Here is an 18,418-nt window from a genome sequence, read left to right as displayed (position 1 = left end):
TCTAATGATGGTCCTTCGGCTCAACCTAGTGGATGTTTATGTTCACCCCAATTTCTCCTTGGACTGAAGCGATTTCCCCCATTTGGAGTTCCATAATTCTCAAGAAAGGACGACCCACCGTCATAAATTTCTAGATTCTACTACCATTCTCCCTAATGGTAGCACCAAAATAGTGTCAGTAGTAGAAACAACAATAAATTGGCAGTCAACAAACTCTCTGGCTCAAAACAAAATTCTCCAAAAAATTGTTAACTCTCAGCAAAATGAATGTTGTCCATAAGAAGTTATCATCTTTGGAACTTCTTATTAGAGATTCGCAACAGAAGATTCAAAGTATTCACCAAGAACTTCTCCAAATGGCATATACCAACCAGGCATTTTCGATAGCTTTTTACCAAAAGGATGCTAAAATAAAGCATCTAAAAATCAGCTGCAATCTCTTCAAGCTCAGCAGTATTCTCGGCAAAAAAATTCATTTGACATGTTCACATCTTCCTTTCAACAAATTTTTTTTGAGTATCTTCAAATGTCTCAACCCTTACCTAAAATCTTACCTCAGAATTTGGTGAGTCAAGCTCCAATATCTTTGAAAGCTCATCAGATTTTCTTCCTCCACCAAAAAGACCATCTCCACCAGAACTTCATTTTCCAAAGCCCCAGATAAAACCTATCCGACCTCCAACATTGCCATCCATCTCTACCCCCTACTCCAATTACCTCTACTCCTTCTAAACTATCTGATCCAAATTCAAAGTCACCACAGTTAATGATTCAGCTAACTTCTAGCCCTTTCAAAAATCTAATCTCTACTCTCCTACGTACCTTAGGCACTATACCTGAAACCCCATCTCCTGAACCAACCATTAAGTTTAACTCGAATACTGAATCCACTGGCTCTATGCCAATTTCTCACGTTTTCATGATGAACCTAAAAGACTTAGAACATTCTCCTGAGGAACATGTCGAAGATCCTATCATTGAAGAAGGCCATGAATTTGACACACCTCTTGAAATTTCAACCTTTGATTCATTCTTACATTCCAATATCCATACCCATGGTTTCTCTTTTGATAATATTCCCCTATCAAAATGGTTGGATAAACTTTACGAAATTCATGCTTGGTGCACTGCTGCTATGCTCTCCCCAATCGCTACACTGAGTATCGTTATTACTAAGTGTACAGCAAAATTTCTTGGCCGTCTTCGTCAATGGTACATGGTTCTTGGTGAGTACCGACAGCTACAACTTAAACAACTGACAACCCTTAATCAATTCATCTTAGTCTTACATTTTGAGTTTCTTGGAGATCATAACAACACAAATGAGTTTGTTCAAGAGGAATATCTCAGCATGAGGTGTTGTTCATTCAAAAGAAAAGATTTGGAGATTCATTATGACCGTATGTCTCAGAGATTTTATCTTCTCAACAGCATGGATGATGTCAACCTCAAACAAGCTTTTCTCAATTCCCTTCCTGAACCATTGGGAAATAAGACAACAAGATTACTTCAAACAAAAGGATTGACATTGAATACAACATCTCTTGGCAGTATTTACTAGCACTTTTTGATTGCCTTGGAAAAACTGTGGAATCACCAGAAATTTCTCAAAACTCTTGAAAAACAGGGAAAATCTCTTGGCAAAACATGTGACAAGCTAGACTTATCTATAAAGTGCAAAGACAAGAAGTGCACTTGTTATCCTTCATATCAGAAATCCAAACACTTTCAGAAAATGGACGTTCTAATCTCCTGGCAAGTTTTCAAAATTTTCTAAATCTGGCAAGTTTTCACGCCAGAAAAAATGAAAAATTTTTAAGAAGAAAAAGTTTAGAGGGCAGCGAAAGTCTGATCGCTGCTACATATGAAAAAAGAATGGACACTATGCTAAATAGTGTCTAATTAAAGTAGCAAGAGACAAAATGGTGAGCTCTTTGGCTCTCATTGACAAAGATCTTAAAGATGCTGATGTCGAATCCCTATTTTCTATTGATGATGAAGCAACAGCTGAAGTAGTCATAGCATTTACCTTTGATGACTCTTCATCAGAATCAGATGATTCTTCTGATGATTCTGACTCATTCACCTATGAAATCCAAACATTTAGGTTCTCAAACATCATGCTAGCTCAACCTTTAGCCAAGATCAAAATCTTGCTTGGGAAACATAAGAAACCCATACCAGTTATCGTCTTCTTTGATACTGGTGCTGCAGCCTCCATCCTCAACCCAGCAATTCTCCTCAGATCCTACTGGCAGTCATGTTTTAGGCCTTTTATAGCAGCAAATGAAGAAACTTTTGTCAACACTCTAATCAGTAAGCCTATTGCCATCCAACTTTTCCTTGGATACACCATAAAACACTAAGTCTATGGTTTTGACCTCCTAGGGAAAGGTTTATTGTTAGGTTTTGATGTTCTCCAAATCTCTTTACCTGTTATCCTGGACCACTCAACCAAATCTCTTTTCTATAGAAAATTTTTCCTCCATCAAATAAGCCATAATCCAAACTTCCTGTGCTAAATCTCATTCCCAGTTTCTCACCAAATGCTTCAACCCACTATGGAAAAACCCAAAATTCTTCATTTCTCTTTCCTTTAAGAAAAATGAAGACATCAACCCCACCAAAGCTACCCATTATGGAATGAACTCGAAACACTACCCAGCTTGCTCTTCAAGAGCTCCAGCAACTCCAGTTAGAAGGTTTGATTGAGCCCACAACCTCTTAGTGGGCATGCAAAGCATTTTATGTAAACAAAATGACAGAATAGATAAGAGGAAAACTTCGCTTGGTTATCAATTATCAACCTCTTAATCATTTTCTGCAGAATAACAAATTTTCTCTTCCTTGGCGAAGTGTTCTTTTTGTAAACTTGCCTAAAACTCAATTTTTTTCAAAATTTGACTTAAAAGCAGGTTTCTGGCAAATGGGCATCCATCCAAATGATCGTCCAAAAACTGGTTTTTGCATTCCAGATCACCACTTTCAGTGGTTAGTCACGCCTTTTGGACTTAAAACAGCTCCATCCTTGTTTCTAAAGGTCATGATATGGGTATTTGCTCTCATTTTATCCTCAACACTTATCTACATTGATGATATTCTGCTCTCTTTTTTCAGATATTGAGTCTCATGTTCTCTTACTATAACTTTCCATTCCCTAGTTCAAACTCATGGTATCATGCTGCTCAAAGAAAAAGATGTTTCTTGCCCAACCAGAGATTGATTTTTTAGGGATGTATATCTCTAAAGGTCAATATACCCTTCAGTCTCATATAGCTTCTCAACTTGATCATTTTCCGGATGAAAATCTCACAGTCAAATAAGTTCAATAGTTCTTTGGAATTGTTAACTATATGGCTGATTTCATCCCCAACCTTGTCCAATACCGTACTCCTCTCTTAGCTCTACTAAAGATAAACTCTCCTCCTTGGTCAACCCATTGTACTAAAGCTGTCAAAGACCACAAAACCATAGCCAAAACCCTTCCTTCATTAACCATACCTTCATATGGAAAAATAGTACTTCAGACAGATGCCTCTTATTTATATTGGGGAGCAGTTCTTTTGGAAGAAAACATAAACCAAAAGCGCAGAATCTGTGGATACAAGAGTGGTGCGTTCTCTCCAGCAAAGCTTCATTATCACTCTCCTTACAAAGAGATCCTGACAATTAAAAGGAGTATTGAGAAGTTTGAATTTCATCTAATTGGTCATCATTTCCCGATTGAGACTGATATAATGAGTTTTCCTAGCATACTCAAATTCAAACAAAAGCACCTCCCAAAGGCACAGTTGCTCAGATGGGCAAATAGGTTTTCCAATTGGAGTTTTTATGCAGTTCACATAAAGGGAAAAACAAATGTCCTCCCAAATTTTCTGTCAAGGCTCATAAAAAGAAATCAACTAGTTTTCAAAAACAAAACCACATTCATTTGTTCCTGGTTGTTTTTCAATGATTTCCTGTTTCCACCCAGTTAGTCTTCATGTCCACCTTCAGTGTCATATTTGGAGTAAACCCGTCTTTTCAGATGTGTCAAATGTGTCAAAATCTTCAACATCTCTACATTTTCAAGTATGGTCTTGATGAAAGTCCCGTATGAGGTTTACCTTTCCATCCTGTCTACCCATTTCTCACCCAATTTAAAATATATGATCGCAATGTCTTTTATTTCAAGAAGGAAGTCTATCTCCTTTTTATGGTATTTAGTAGATATTTATACTATAAGTGTTTGTTTTAATAAATCTACAGTATTGGTTTATTTAGCACATGCGGCATTCAATCAGATTCATCCTCCAGAAAATTTCTTTTTGAAATTCTTCTTACTCTTCGGAAGTATACCTTTTTGCCAACAGGAGATCAGAAGAATTCCTAACAGCGCAGGCAGAAATCTCTAATTTATTTTTTGGACAACTCGCAACAACAGGAGTCTTCCTAATCCAGATGGTTCTATCACTTGGTGAAAGGAATATCACACTGTATTCCTCTCTGCATATCTAGAGTCTCAAAGAATCCAGATCAACAGTGGGAATTATATATCTTGTCATGACTCAAACACTATGTTTATTGAATGTGTAACGCCCCGAATTTTGGGTTCGTTAATGAGGCATTTATTACATAATAAAAAGAGTCTGGCTCATTATTATATCATAAATACATCATAAGTAAAGGGTACATTTACTCAACAAAGAAGGAAACTAGGGTTCCTAATACTACTCTGCCTGCTCTTCCATCCTAGCAAGCTCCTCTGCTCCAAAAGCTTCCACGGTGAACTGTTCGCCTTGAACATCTACAAGGTCTGACACATTATACCAGCGTCGCCACCGATATAATATATCAGGGTCACCAAAGGTAACACCATGAGCTACAAAAGCTCAGCAGAACAATCACATACCTGTTAACCCATTACTTACAAACAACAGGTTATACAATCATCGATTTCCACATGATACATGTATACACAGCGAACAATGACACATCCATATTCGTTAATCAACTATCGTTGGTGTCCAAGATTTTCTGAGTTTCTCCTACGCGACTCATCGTAAACTGTGTCAACATTTTCACTTACCGATCCATCTTTTCAAAATCATTTGTTTAACACACCCAACCTTGGTTCTGCCATTCCGGGTTCCCGAGTATCCTCACAATGGTTCCGCCGCACCGGGTTCCCATTGGCACACAATTGCATTGGCTCCTCTCCGCGGATAACCAAGCCACAATTCAAAACCCTCGATTCCGCCGCTCCGGGTTCCCATTTGGGTTTTCGAAAATTCATCCCTCGGTTCCGCCGCTCCGGGTTCCCGAGTATCTCCACAATGATTCCGCCGCTCCGGGTTCTCATTGGGTTTTTCACAAATCTTTCTTTTACACGCACACATACAACTCACATTATGCAACCAAAACCGGTCATAATGTAGTTTCAAAATATTTCCTTCCTCGGAAAACATTTCATTTCATTAATCACACCCTAGGTGCCATGTTTCTACTTTCTCAGTTCTCGTGTCTCGTTTACATGCAAAGACTCCGCGGTAGGACAAAAGCAAGCATGAATCTAACAAGATTATCCAACTCCATAATATACCACAAGTAACACAATCAATTCACATATGCAACTCAAACTCCTTGAAATATCAAAATACGAATACTTCGATCCAAATAGTAAAGTTTTAACTTTTCGAAAACCGTTCTTTCTTGGCAATTCAAAACAACAACGTTATACTTGAGTAAGTAAGTAAATAGAAAGTAAGTAAGGATTTCCTTACCGTTCTTCTAGGCGGTAGTAACGGCTACGGAAGGTTAGTCGGTGGTCGGACGGAGTAACTTCCTACGGTATGCCTTTGGGAGCTTCGAAAGAGAATGATTTCTCTCGAAACTTCTTCTTGACTAACACTGCTCTACTTTATGGATCGAAGGGTGATCGGGTGGCGGTCTAGTGGCGGCTTTGGATGAGTTTCTTGAAGAACTCAAGAACACTCAATAACAAAGTAAGAACAAACTAGAACACTAGGATTTTCTAGAGAGAGAAGTTGCTAGGTGAAGGTGTGAGTTGAATGAGAAACATGGGGTGCTATTTATAGCCAAAATCTTGGGCTCTCCCTTCCCTCTCATTGCCGGCCCTCTCTCTCTCCAAATCCTCCATGGATTTGCTCCATTAAGTTGTCAAATCACATCACATGTCATGCCATGCCTTGTCCAATCATATCTTAGGTGTAAAGCTATAGAATCAAGTAAGATCTTAGGCTTTTTAGGTGAATCTAGGTAATTACAACCTAGATCTAGCTTGTAGTCAAATCTTAGGCTAACAAAGGCTAGGATTGTGTCATAATGGCCCATCAATAGGTTGTCATTAGGCAAATAGGCTTAAGGCTATTAAGTAGCTTGGAGTGTACTACACACTAGCACACACCTCACTTTCTCTTACCTCTCCCAACCGGCCTCCCTCTCTCTCTCTCTCTCTCTCTCTCTCTCTCCCACGGCTCTCTCTCTCTCTCATGCTAGTATACACACACACACACACACACACACACACACATATATATATATATATATATATATGTATATAACCAAGTAAAACTACAATTAAGTACTATATGAATCTTTCTAGATTGCAAGTACAAGATTCCCTCATAAAAGAAATCAAATAAGCACATGTTTTTATTAAACTATAATATTAAAGTACAAAAGAATCTCAAGGTACAAGTTAAATCTTCTAGTCTTTCAAGTACAAGTCAATTAAAGAATGACTAATGGTATTAACCAATGGAATAAAAGAAGTACAAGTACTTTTTATCTTTAAAATAAGATTTTGAAAAGACTACATGTACTTTTAGTCAAATATTATAATGAAAAGCTTATTGTCCAATGGACAAAAATTACCCTAACCATTATGGACCAATGGATAAAGAATAAAGTAAGTTTGAAGTGACAAGGTTGGCTTCTAGGAAACAAGGTACAAGATTTCTTTATTATGACTAGTCAAATCAACTTTATTAGAAGATTTTCTAGTCACATCGGTACTTTATTGGTCAAAAGACTCTATTACCCAAGGGTCATTAACTTCCTTAACGGTTATTACCCAATGGGTAAAGGATCCAAGGAACTAGGTAGTTGGTTTCTAACTAATCGGTTTAGAATCTAGTTCTATGTGCTCGGAAAACTACTTAGCCAATGGTTAAAATTTAGGAACGAAAATCTAATTATCACGAAATATCGGAAATATAGAAGGAATATAAAAAGTAAAAATAAAATTCAAATATTTAACGAAATTTTTATTGACCAAAATTTAAGGGCGTTACAGAATGGATTAACGTTTGCAGAAGTTCCCTCATCTCTCATCCATTATGAAACTGCAAATTGAAAATTCAATGATACATATCCGGAAGAATGGCGCTATAATATTCGCTATCTTTTGGACCATTATTACTTGACCGACAGAACTGAAGAAGGCTATTCTGGAGGGAATGGTTCTGATGATTTAGAAGATGCAATCAATTATTTGAAATGACGACCATGTGCTCATGATAGCTGTTTCTTTTGTGTGGTATATGTGTGATGTATGTTTATTTACTTTTGAGTGATGTGTGAGTGAGGTGAAAGAAAGTAAAATAAGGCTGCAAGGACTGCGCAGTCCTTGCAGCCTTATTTTATTTTCTTTCACCTCACTCACACATCACTCAAAAGTAAATAAACAATACTAGCATCCAAATGCTTTGCTACTAGGGGTGTAAATTTGACTCAAACCACAAATCATTGGGTTTGTGCTAGTCCAACTCAAGCTCATTAAGCTCCCGTCAAAATTTCGGCTTAGGTCATGTTCGCCCATGTCAAAATATTTAGGCATAGGCTCAGCTCTTTACCTTAACATATATGGATTAAGAGCTCTATAGTGGGAGCGGCTCGGCAGAGCGGGCCATATCAAGATGGCTAACCCAAACTTGTACACAAAGGCCGACTAGTTCAGCAGTATACAGGAGCTATGCATCTGTTGAACCATTCTAGCCGAACCAAGATCATTTACCAGCGTTGATCATTCACCTGCTCCCTGACTTGAAGTGGAAGTCAGGAAGAGTTAAGTAGGGGTGGCAAATGGCATGATTAGGTTTTCTTAATTACATGAGCAGATCGTGAGGATCGTCAAGGCTGAGATTGCGAACCTAATTTGGTGCCACGATTGAAGAGCCAATCATGGAGCGCGTGATTCATGTACGTGGGTTGGCCTTCACGTTTCCTCTATCTATAAAAGGAGCAGTCCCCTCCTAGAGATAAAGGTGATTGAATTCTTACCCTCTAAAACCCTAAACACTATTTTGAAAGCTTTTCTTTCCTCGTACTTACTTGACCGTCGGAGTGCCCATTCTGGACTCCCACGATCCGGGTTTGGGCACTAACACGGGTGTTATCTGTGCAGGACCCACCCTCATCCAAGACACATCAACCCAGCCACCTTATTACCTAAGACTCGATCGGAGAAAGCTCAACACCACAAGCTCTTTACCCTAACATATATGGATTAAGAGTATGGACTTGGGCTTAGGTTTGAGCTCGGGCTATATAGGGCCTATTTTTGTATAACTTTCTTTTGTAGGAGTACAAAATAGCTTTCATCTTTAAATGTAGTAATTATTACTTTAATTATTTTTTTAAAAATAAAGAGCTACACGATTTTTCACTATAATATTTAAATGAAGTGGTTTATTGCATGACTTTACCACAATGTGCATGATTGCAACACAAGGTGCATGTAATATAATTGCATACGTACCGGAGGTGAAAAGTAATGAATGAAGTTCTTCAAAATAAAAAATAAAAAACCATGATGGTACATCACAAGATTTTCATAACTAACAAAGGAGTGGATAATATATGGCGCAAGTATTTTGCACATAAATCACTAACAAGCACTACCACTTTTACGTATGAAAATTTGGGAATTTGATCCCCTCCGGTCCATCCATTGGTCTAACACACTTGTGAGCACTCTCCGGCTCCCTTTAATGATAGGAACCATTTCTTTTAGATCTCGTTGATACCATTAGGCATATCAAAAGTCACATTGGTTGTACATAGAAAAAAAAAGTTCCAAAACAAATTTAGTTTCAAAATAAATGTACTCCTATTTCAAATCATATCAAAAAGCATGCTCAATACAATCTATAGCATGATTGATATTCTTGACTATGCCTAAAAAATGAACAATTTGAATCATCATAATAAGTCCGTTGAGAAATGAACAATTTGAATCATCATATATAATAAGTCCGTTAAGATCGTCCAATCCCTTTCAAGGAAGAGACAGGAGAGTATCCAACTCCAAAAATTAAACAAGAAAACGAAAATGTTTGAAAATAAAGAGAGTGTATAACTCCCTACCCAATGAAAAAGAATGCGAGTAAACGTGAAAACGATTTCACACGAAGAACAAAAGGAATATGTGCACACCAAAGAACAGAAACATAGGAACCATACACAAGCTTGAAACACGCAGGTGCCCAAATTCAACCTGTTAATGCTTTACTAAGGTTTTTTTTTCTTTTGTTGGTTGGGGGGGGCAGTGCAGACTGTGCAGGGTTAACTGTGCCAGCTTGCATGCAACATGAAATACAACCCCTCCCATAGCCATTTCACACGCTTATACGTGAGGATGAGGTAGTCTCAAGAGTTGCTGATATGGAGAATCAAACCAAAGACCATAGGATGGAACAAACGCCTAAGTCTCAGGCCACTACCATGATGCCAGTTATTCTTCAAACGCAACAGGTGCCTAATTTGCAGCAAAATCTCGGATGTTTACAGCACCACACCAGTTCAAGTTACACACTTATACCAATACTGTGTAGTACTCCCTCCGTCCCTATTTAATTGTCCACTACGATTTTGCGTGCATTTTTAGCGACTTATATCTCTCGACGTATATTACATTTTATGTTTTTGAAATCATTGTCTTATAGAAAAAAATGAGAACTATCAAACAAGATCCATATTGCATATTTTTAATAATATACGTTGAGAGATATAAGCTGTTGAAAATGCACGCAAAATTATAGTGAACAATTAAATAGGAACGGAGGGAGTAATTTGAAGGGAGACTTATACCATTTAAAAACAAACTCACGAAACATGTAAAATCATAAGTTGCACACTACTGCTATTTTTAATGTTTAATCATTTACGTAATGTTTCCTTAAACATGTGGGGGCTGGTTATACATGCGTATGAATTTTGTAATGCAGAAAGCATAACCAATACTCACTCACGGGCTGACTCCTTAAAAAGGGTCGGTTGTGTAGCGGGTCGAACGTAATCGTCCGCGACCAACCCTTGAACCTTACTTGGGCTGAGATTCAGCGACTTACCAAGCGAGGCTCGAAGACGAGTTGTTTAGGTTCGGCATCATAGGTCGTTCAGGCTCGGCTACCATTAGCGGTGAAGACCCGCCAGCATATATCGGGTGCGGTTCGGCCGGCTGGTTCGGCCTGATACCGGGCTCGACCAGGCATGGGGCTCGGCACGACAATGGGCTCAGCCACCCGTTGAGTCACGTGCTCTCCCACGTGACCGAAACGGTTATGCCAAAAGATAATGATGAGCACACATGGGATGTGCCAGCTCGTGCCAAAACGGTTACCAGATCTATGCTATGACGCTACAGCGACGTCACCTAGCCCGTGCAAGGCACATGCCCGTATTTGGAGAGCAAGCTAAAGGGACTCTATAAATATTGAAGGATGACAACCCTAAAGAGGTACATACACTACGCTATCAAAAACCCTAAATTCTCTCTTGATTCTCTGCATTCTCTCATCCTCTCGCCGGAGGGCCTTGCTGGGTAACCCCGGCCAGGTCTTAGTCGTGCGTTCACTGTGCAGGACTCAGGGAGAAGACAGGAAACCCACGAACCAACGGAGGAGGGTTGCAGATTAACGAATCACGGGCCGCACAATTGGTGAACCCGACGTGAAACCAAAACTTCTGATCCAAACAGCTCAAACCTCCGTCAGCCCATCCTCTCCTCCTTTAAAAAACCACTACAGCTTCGATTACCATGGGCGCAGATCTGGCAGACGTCACCGTTTCAAGGGCTAAAGATGCCAATGGAAACACAATCCTTACACCGTTTTCAGAAAGGCACATGTCCATTTCAATCCCCCCCCAGTTTAGGCCTCTCCCCAGTAGCGGACGATGTAACAACGGCCTACATCTGCTTGTTACAACGTCGCGACGAAGATAGGGACAACGAGCTGGCAGCTCTGAGAGTGGAAGTTGCCCAAATGAAACAACAGATGCAGCAAGACGTCGCTCCCACTACATCTAGATCAGCGGGAGGCAACGAAAGCAAACACCACCGCCACAAGAACGTCTTCAAGAAACCGGCCAACGCGGCTCCGTCAAGGACCGCCTTGGCATCCCACCAGATCCTGGTGATGCGAGGGAGATCATACTTTACAAGCGAAACACGACATCTGGAACACACCGCTCAAAGGGCCACCACGATCGAACCAACACTAGGGATACCGAGTCGTTTACAAGCACATACTCGAATGGTCGCGCAGAATTCTCTCGCACAACGGTTTCCCACTGTAGCCGAGATTCAGTGGAGACCAGATGCCATGTATCTGAACGACTCGGGGAAATCCCTGCAGAAAAGTTCGACAACAGCAACCCGGCTCGACGAAACGGAAAAGGTGTGCGTATTGACGAGTCGAACAACAAAACCAAATCCATTAAGGACAAAGGAGAAACGGTTGACGGACATCGCTAGGTGACAGCGGACTTACGAGACAAACTCCGGCATCGAAACCGTGAAAAGTCTCCCGACAGAGACTCCAAGAGGACAAAGACGGATGAGCACGGCAAGCCACCGCGCCCCGGTTTTGAGCAGCAGCTGAAGGATCTCGGCGTTTCTCCCTTCACACCCCACATAATCAACACAACGACCGAACCCAACTTCCACTTACCAAAGTTTACAAAGTTCGATCCGACCACATGCGAAGCCTACACCCACCTAATTCACTTTCGTCAAACCATTGAGCTATGCACCACAAAGGACGAAATCAAATGCAAAGCATTCCCGTCCAGCCTCGGCTCCCTTGGGCTCCAGTGGTTCAACAAATTGCCCGCTGCATCCATACGGAACCTAGCCGACCTTGAGCGAGCTTTCAACACCCGCTTCATCACAAGCAACAGGACGGCCAAGGAGCCTGAGTCATTGTCCCAAATGCGGAAACTCCCATCCGAAACTCTTCGTCAGTACGCCGAACGATACTGGCAACTGTTCAACAAAATTTCTGGAATCGATGAGTATTGGGCCGCAAGAACCTTCAAAAACGGCTTGGAAATCAATAGTAAAATTCTAGATGAACTTGCTATTCGACCACCTCATGGGATGGGTGAGTTGATGCGCATCGTGGAACGTTTCTGCGCTCTTGAAGAATTTTACGCGGACCGTGCTGCTCAAGGGCTGACGAATTCAACTACAAGCTTTCCAACGGTCACATCTCAGCTGCCAGCACCAGTCACAACGCAGCAACCTCAGCCAAAGAAACTTGTCCACAACATCAAGGAAGGAAAAAAGCGCCAGTCGAAAGCACATGACTATGTGGCCGAAACCACACACTTTAAAGAACCCATCTGGTCCTTTTTGAAAGAGATCATGAGGCAACCTTGGTTCGAATAGCCAACGGGAAAGCTGGGCACAGACACTGGTCAAGCAGATCAGAACCCACAGAAAAAGTGCTTGTACCACAATGAGCTCGGTCATTACACAACCGCATGCACACCTTACAAATCCCTATTGGAGCGTCTGGCAGCACAAGGCCATCTCGATCAGTACATCGACCAAACCAAGACACCCACCCGTCCACCTGCTGGCAATCCTAAACCAAATGAACCACGGCCGACGATACACGTTATCCACGGCCCCGTAACAAAGGAATTTGAATCAAATATTCAGGCCGACCTCAGTCACGCATCAACTTCCAAGCAGGTACTCGCGGTAGGACCTGGATCCAAACGTCCACGACAAGAAAAGTTACCCAAATGGACAATCAACTTTACCGAGCGCAATCTTGAACGTGTGCAAAAACCACACTCCGACGCCCTCGTTGTAACCGTCCAAATCGGAGTACATGACATCAAGCGCGTCCTGGTCGATCAGGGAAGCTCGGTGGAGGTCATGTACTATGACTTATTCAAAAAGCTTAATCTCCCAGAAACAGCTTTGCAACCCGTCGAAGTACCCCTCATTGGATTCAACGGAGCACCCGTTTGGCCACTTGGTCGAATCTTCCTACGAGTCGTCGTTGGCTCGAAAACATTGAGCGTCGAGTTCATTGTCGTCAACGTACCAAGCCCATACAACGCAATTCTCGGCCGAACCTGGCTACACGACATGCAAGCAATCGCCTCAACCTACCACCAGGTCGTTCGCTTCATCGGGATCAATGGAAGACAAGAGGATCTACGAGGTGACCAAATAGCCTCCAAAAAGTGCTACGTCTCAGCCGTCCACAATTCCACCAAAGCCAAGCAAGTGCAATGGGTCTAAATTCCAGACATCACCATGATCGACGACGTCGGCCAGCTAGCCGAAGACAAAGCAGAAAAGGACCTCGTCCAAATGTCAATCAACGAGGATGGCTCCCGATTCTTCTTAATCAGCTCTTCCATCAGCGAGGTTGACCGCGAAGAAATGTTTCAATACCTCAAGAAAAATATAGAAGTCTTTGCCTGGACCCCCAACGAAATGCTGGGGGTCGATCCCAGTTTCATCAGTCACTCTCTCAACATCAAGAAAGACGCTAAACCTGTCATCCAGAAGGCACGGCGTTCTGCAGCCGAACATGCCGACGCCGTCATCGAAGAGGTCAAGCGTCTGCTGGAAGCCAATGCCATCCAAGAAGTACAATACTCAACATGGTTGTCCAACACGGTGGTCGTCAAAAAGAAAAATGGCAAATGGCGAGTTTGCGTGGATTATACCAATCTCAACGACGCTTGTCCAAAGGATTGGTTCCCACTCCCGTAGATTGATCAACTTGTGGACGCAACAGCAGGCCACGCTCGGTTAAGCTTCCTCGACGCCTACCGTGGCTACCACCAAATTGCCATGAACCCCGACGACATGGAGAAAACTGTTTTCATCACACCATATGGCATCTTCTGCTACCGCGTCATGCCCTTTGGACTCAAGAATTCAGGCACAACATTCAACAGAGCAATATTCAAGATGTTGCAAAAACAAATCGGCCACACCGTGGAAGCTTACATTGATGACCTGGTCATCAAAAGCAAGAAGGGATCCAACCACCTACGAGACTTGGCCGAAGTTTTTGAAATCCTCAAACTACACAAGCTACGGCTGAATCCCGAAAAATGCGCATTCGGGGTAAGCGCGGGAAAATTCCTCGGATACCTAGTCACCCGAAGAGGTATTGAAGCCGACCCTAACCAAATAAAAGCCGTTAAAGATTTGCGCCCACCAAGGACAATCAAGGAAATACAGAGGCTCACTGATATGGCAGCGGCTCTATACCGATTCATCAGCAAATCCTCAGACAAGTGCCACGCATTCTTCCATGCTTTGAAGGGAAAAAGCCGACGCAGCTTCGAGTGGACTTCGGATTGTGACGCCGCTTTAGCCGAACTCAAAGAATACTTAAACTCGGCCCCTCTGATGGTAAAATCCAAGGAGTTCGAAACTTTATATCTCTACCTCGCCGTGTCCGCCCACGCAACCAGTTCTGCACTCGTGCGGCGGGATGGCGCCATTGACATGCCAATATACTTCACAAGCAAGACGCTTCTCCCAGCTCAAACTTGTTACCTGCCACTTGAAAAGTTAGCCCTTGCTCTTGTTTTAGCTGCTTGGAAACTCCTGCCCTACTTCTAATCACACCCCATCGTTGTCTTAACAGAACATCCCCTCAAGAGCCTCTTTCGAAAGGCTGATCTATCTAGCAGGGTCTTCAAGTGGGCAGTAGAGCTAGCAAACTTTGATATCCGTTTCGAACCACAAACGGCAATCAAAGGACAAGTTCTTGCTGACTTCATTACTAAACTTACTCCAGAAGATACTGAACTTCTCAACATACCCATCCCAACACACACCGTCGCCGAGCATCAATTGTTGCCGAAACCTTGGCACCTTTTCCAAGGTGACATCTGGCGTCTGCATGTTGACGGAGCATCCAACAGCAACGGAGCAGGGGCCGGGGTCGTCCTAGTCTCCCCCTGTGGAACACTACACGAAAGTGATATCAACATCGACTTCCCCGCCACCAATAACGAAGCTGAATATGAAGCGCTCCTAGCTGGCTTACGCTTTGCGGTTGCGATGGAAATTTCCAACCTTGTCATTTACTGTGACTCCCAACTCATAGTTAACCAAGTACTGGGGGACTATGAGGCTTGGGATCCGCAGATGTCAAAATACCAGGCAACCGTAGCCGAACTGATCACCCACTTCCACAATTTCAAAATCGAACAGATCAACCGCGAACACAACGCGCATGCCTACGCACTCATTGGCCTTGCCTCAGCTTCTAAAGCCACCGAATTCCGGACAATCAGCTTCAGCAACATCGACCACCCAAGCTTTGATGCCACTCCAAAGGTTCTCAACGTTGAACTCGGCCCAAGCTGGATGGACGAGATAATTGTGTTTCTCAAACATGATACTCTACCAGTAGACAAAAAGGAAGCTTATCGCATCAGGAACAAAGCCGCTTACTACTGGCTCTCTGAAAGCGGCCAACTCTACAGGAAATCTATCTCCGGCCCATATCTCCTCGTGGTCCACCCAACCCAAGTTCAAGAGATTCTCGCCGAACTTCACTCAGGGAGTTGTGGCTGCCACTCCGGCGGCCGATCACTTTGCCAACGAGCATTGAGTCAGGGATACTTCTGGAAAAACATGAAGAAAGACTGTGAAGACACTGTTCGCAAATGCCGACCATGCCAACTTTTTTCTCCCATTCCAAAGCAACCCGCCCAGAACCTCTCCCCCATCACCAGTCCTTGGCCCTTTGCACAATGGGGGCTTGATATCGTCGGAAAACTGCCAACAGCTCCAGGAGGATTCAAGTTCTTGATCACCGCAACAGACTACTTCTCAAAATGGGTAGAGGCCAAGCCTCTTGTGACAATCACAGAGGCTGACGTTTGCAGATTTGTCTGGCGAAACATTGTTACAAGGTTTGGAGTCCCTTACGCCATTGTATCAGACAACGGAAGCCAATTCATTGGTAAAGACCTCACCAGCCTCTGTGTCAAATTTGGGATACGCTTCTTCAACTCTACTCCAGCATACCCACAAGGGAATGGACAAGCCGAGGCAACAAACAAGACTGTCTGCGCCGGGATCAAGCGCCGATTAAACTCCAAGAGAGGAAAATGGGCTGAGGAACTACCACGTGTTCTTTGGGCTTACCGTTCTACCCCCCGGCGCTCAACAGGCCAAACTCCCTTTTCAATGGCATTCGGTATGGAGGCGGTAATTCCACTAGAATCCAAGTTCCCCACTCTGAGAACAGAAAACTTCGACCCAAAGACTAATGATGACGCCATAGAATAGGAACTGATCTTAGCAGAAGAAAAGCGCGACAACGCTCAGTTAAAGCTCACCGAATACCAACAATAGGTGGCAAGATGCTACAACCGAAGTGTTCGAACCAAGACTTTCAAACTAGATGACTTGGTGTGGCGAAAGGTGGTGCAAACTAGCAAGAAGTAGAAATTCAAATCCAACTGGGAGGGCCCCATTCGTGTTGTCAAAATCGCTGGTGAAGGTGCTTACATGCTAAAGGACATGAATGGTAAAATCCTTACCAACCCCTGGAATGCACAGAATCTGAAGAAGGCATATATGTGATCACAATCTTAAAGGATCTTTTCGGCGATCATTCGCACTTTTCTATCGTACTTCATTTCAAAGAAAGGCTTCGGCCCATAGTTTTTTATCTTACTTGTACTCAGTCTCATATATCAAGAAAATGCTTGTTTGGTGAAATTATGGCGTTTGTGCTCTTCTTATATCTGTTTCAATACTCACTTACCCTCGGCAACACTCTGCCAACCACAAACGTTGACTTCGGTCACACACACAAACAATTGCTTCGGCCTCTGTTGCTGCCCTCAAGAAGCATAAAACATGACATACGGTCCACCGAGCCTAAAGCACACATTAAGGCTGGAATTTTAGGCTTCGGTTCAGCTTGGCAAGATAATACGGTCGGCCAAAGCTCGGTTACACTCACGTTATGGTGAGCAAACCACCCACAAACTTTGGCAAACTATAGTCTTCATCATCTTCGCTAGGGATCGACAACTTGGCCGAGCTTCAACAATCAAACTCTATGATGGACATCCAAACTATAACTCCCCAAACAAGGACACCTGCCAACGACACTTTTTAACTCGGCGACCCATTGCACTAACCTACACTATGCTACTTTGATCCAGGCTCGGCCACTATCCAGCTACAGTTGCGAACTCCCTACTCTGATATTCATTCCACTACTTGGCCGAACCAAGACCAAAGTGGGGGCTACGGACATCTATTACCCACACAAGCAATCATATCAAAATTTTCCTAAGGTACGAAAACATTCAACAGCAAAGCAGATTCCAATCAGAAATCAAACATCCATTCAAATAAAGCAAGCACCACAGGAAAAACCTAACAGAGGTACGGCGTAGTAAACCGCTTTTGGTGCCGACCCCCATTCAAACTATTACATCTGGTACGGCAAACTCCAAGCTCGGAGCCGTCCAGTCCAACAAAAGATCAAAGTTAAGCAAAGTTCAAACAAAAAAGACATCAACTCTAAGGTGGAGAAACATTTTCCGAAGGGACATCAGCCTCGGCCTCAGCATCCTTGTCAATACGCATTGGCTCACGCTCGGCATCTTCGGCTGCCTTCTCACCACCTTCAACTGTTTTTGCCACACTAGAACAATCACCACCCTCGGCATCTTCCCCAGTGATGTCCTCGACATCATCATCATTCTCGGGGAACTCCTCGGGAGGCAGAGGCGCACACTCTTCCTCGGTATACGGAAGCACAAGCTCGGGAACAACGGGTGCCGGAATTGACTTGTACAGATTCGAGTCAGACTCCAGCTGAAGAGCGCTGGCAGCAGCAGCCACACCGTCCTTGTATCCTTTCTTGTAAAAGATAGGCACCCTCATCTCGACCGCTTCGTTGACCATCTTTCGGGCATCCCTCATGTATTCGGCTCCGGCACGGTCAAACCCGGCTTGATACGCTTTCTCGTCGACCTCTTTCATCTTTCTCTTCTCTCTCCTCAGTACTTGACCGAGCTCACGCTCGGCCTTCTTGGACTTCTCTAAGGCTTCATCTCTTTCCCTTTCGAGCTCGGCAATCTGAACCTTGGCCGTTTTCAAACTGCCCTTATAGCT

The 18,418-nt window shown here is 43.0% G+C and overlaps 2 protein-coding genes across 2 annotated transcripts; both read left to right on the top strand.

The window, feature by feature from the left end:
* Positions 1 to 12,214: 12,214 nt before the first annotated feature.
* LOC131298661 (uncharacterized) lies at positions 12,215 to 13,543 on the top strand. The gene is made up of 2 exons (XM_058324137.1): positions 12,215 to 12,595; positions 12,674 to 13,543. The coding sequence occupies exons 1-2, from the start codon at positions 12,215 to 12,217 to the stop codon at positions 13,541 to 13,543; spliced, it is 1,251 nt and encodes a 416-aa protein (XP_058180120.1).
* Positions 13,544 to 14,512: 969 nt separating this feature from the next.
* On the top strand, positions 14,513 to 16,570 carry LOC131298660 (uncharacterized). The gene is made up of 3 exons (XM_058324136.1): positions 14,513 to 14,835; positions 14,959 to 16,080; positions 16,192 to 16,570. Exons 1-3 carry the CDS (start codon positions 14,513 to 14,515, stop codon positions 16,568 to 16,570), a joined length of 1,824 nt encoding a protein of 607 aa, XP_058180119.1.
* Positions 16,571 to 18,418: the final 1,848 nt, after the last annotated feature.

This window comes from Rhododendron vialii, chromosome 8a (genome assembly GCF_030253575.1).
Source record: "Rhododendron vialii isolate Sample 1 chromosome 8a, ASM3025357v1".
NCBI lineage: Eukaryota > Viridiplantae > Streptophyta > Magnoliopsida > Ericales > Ericaceae > Rhododendron > Rhododendron vialii.
This window is presented reverse-complemented; position numbering and strand designations above follow the sequence as displayed.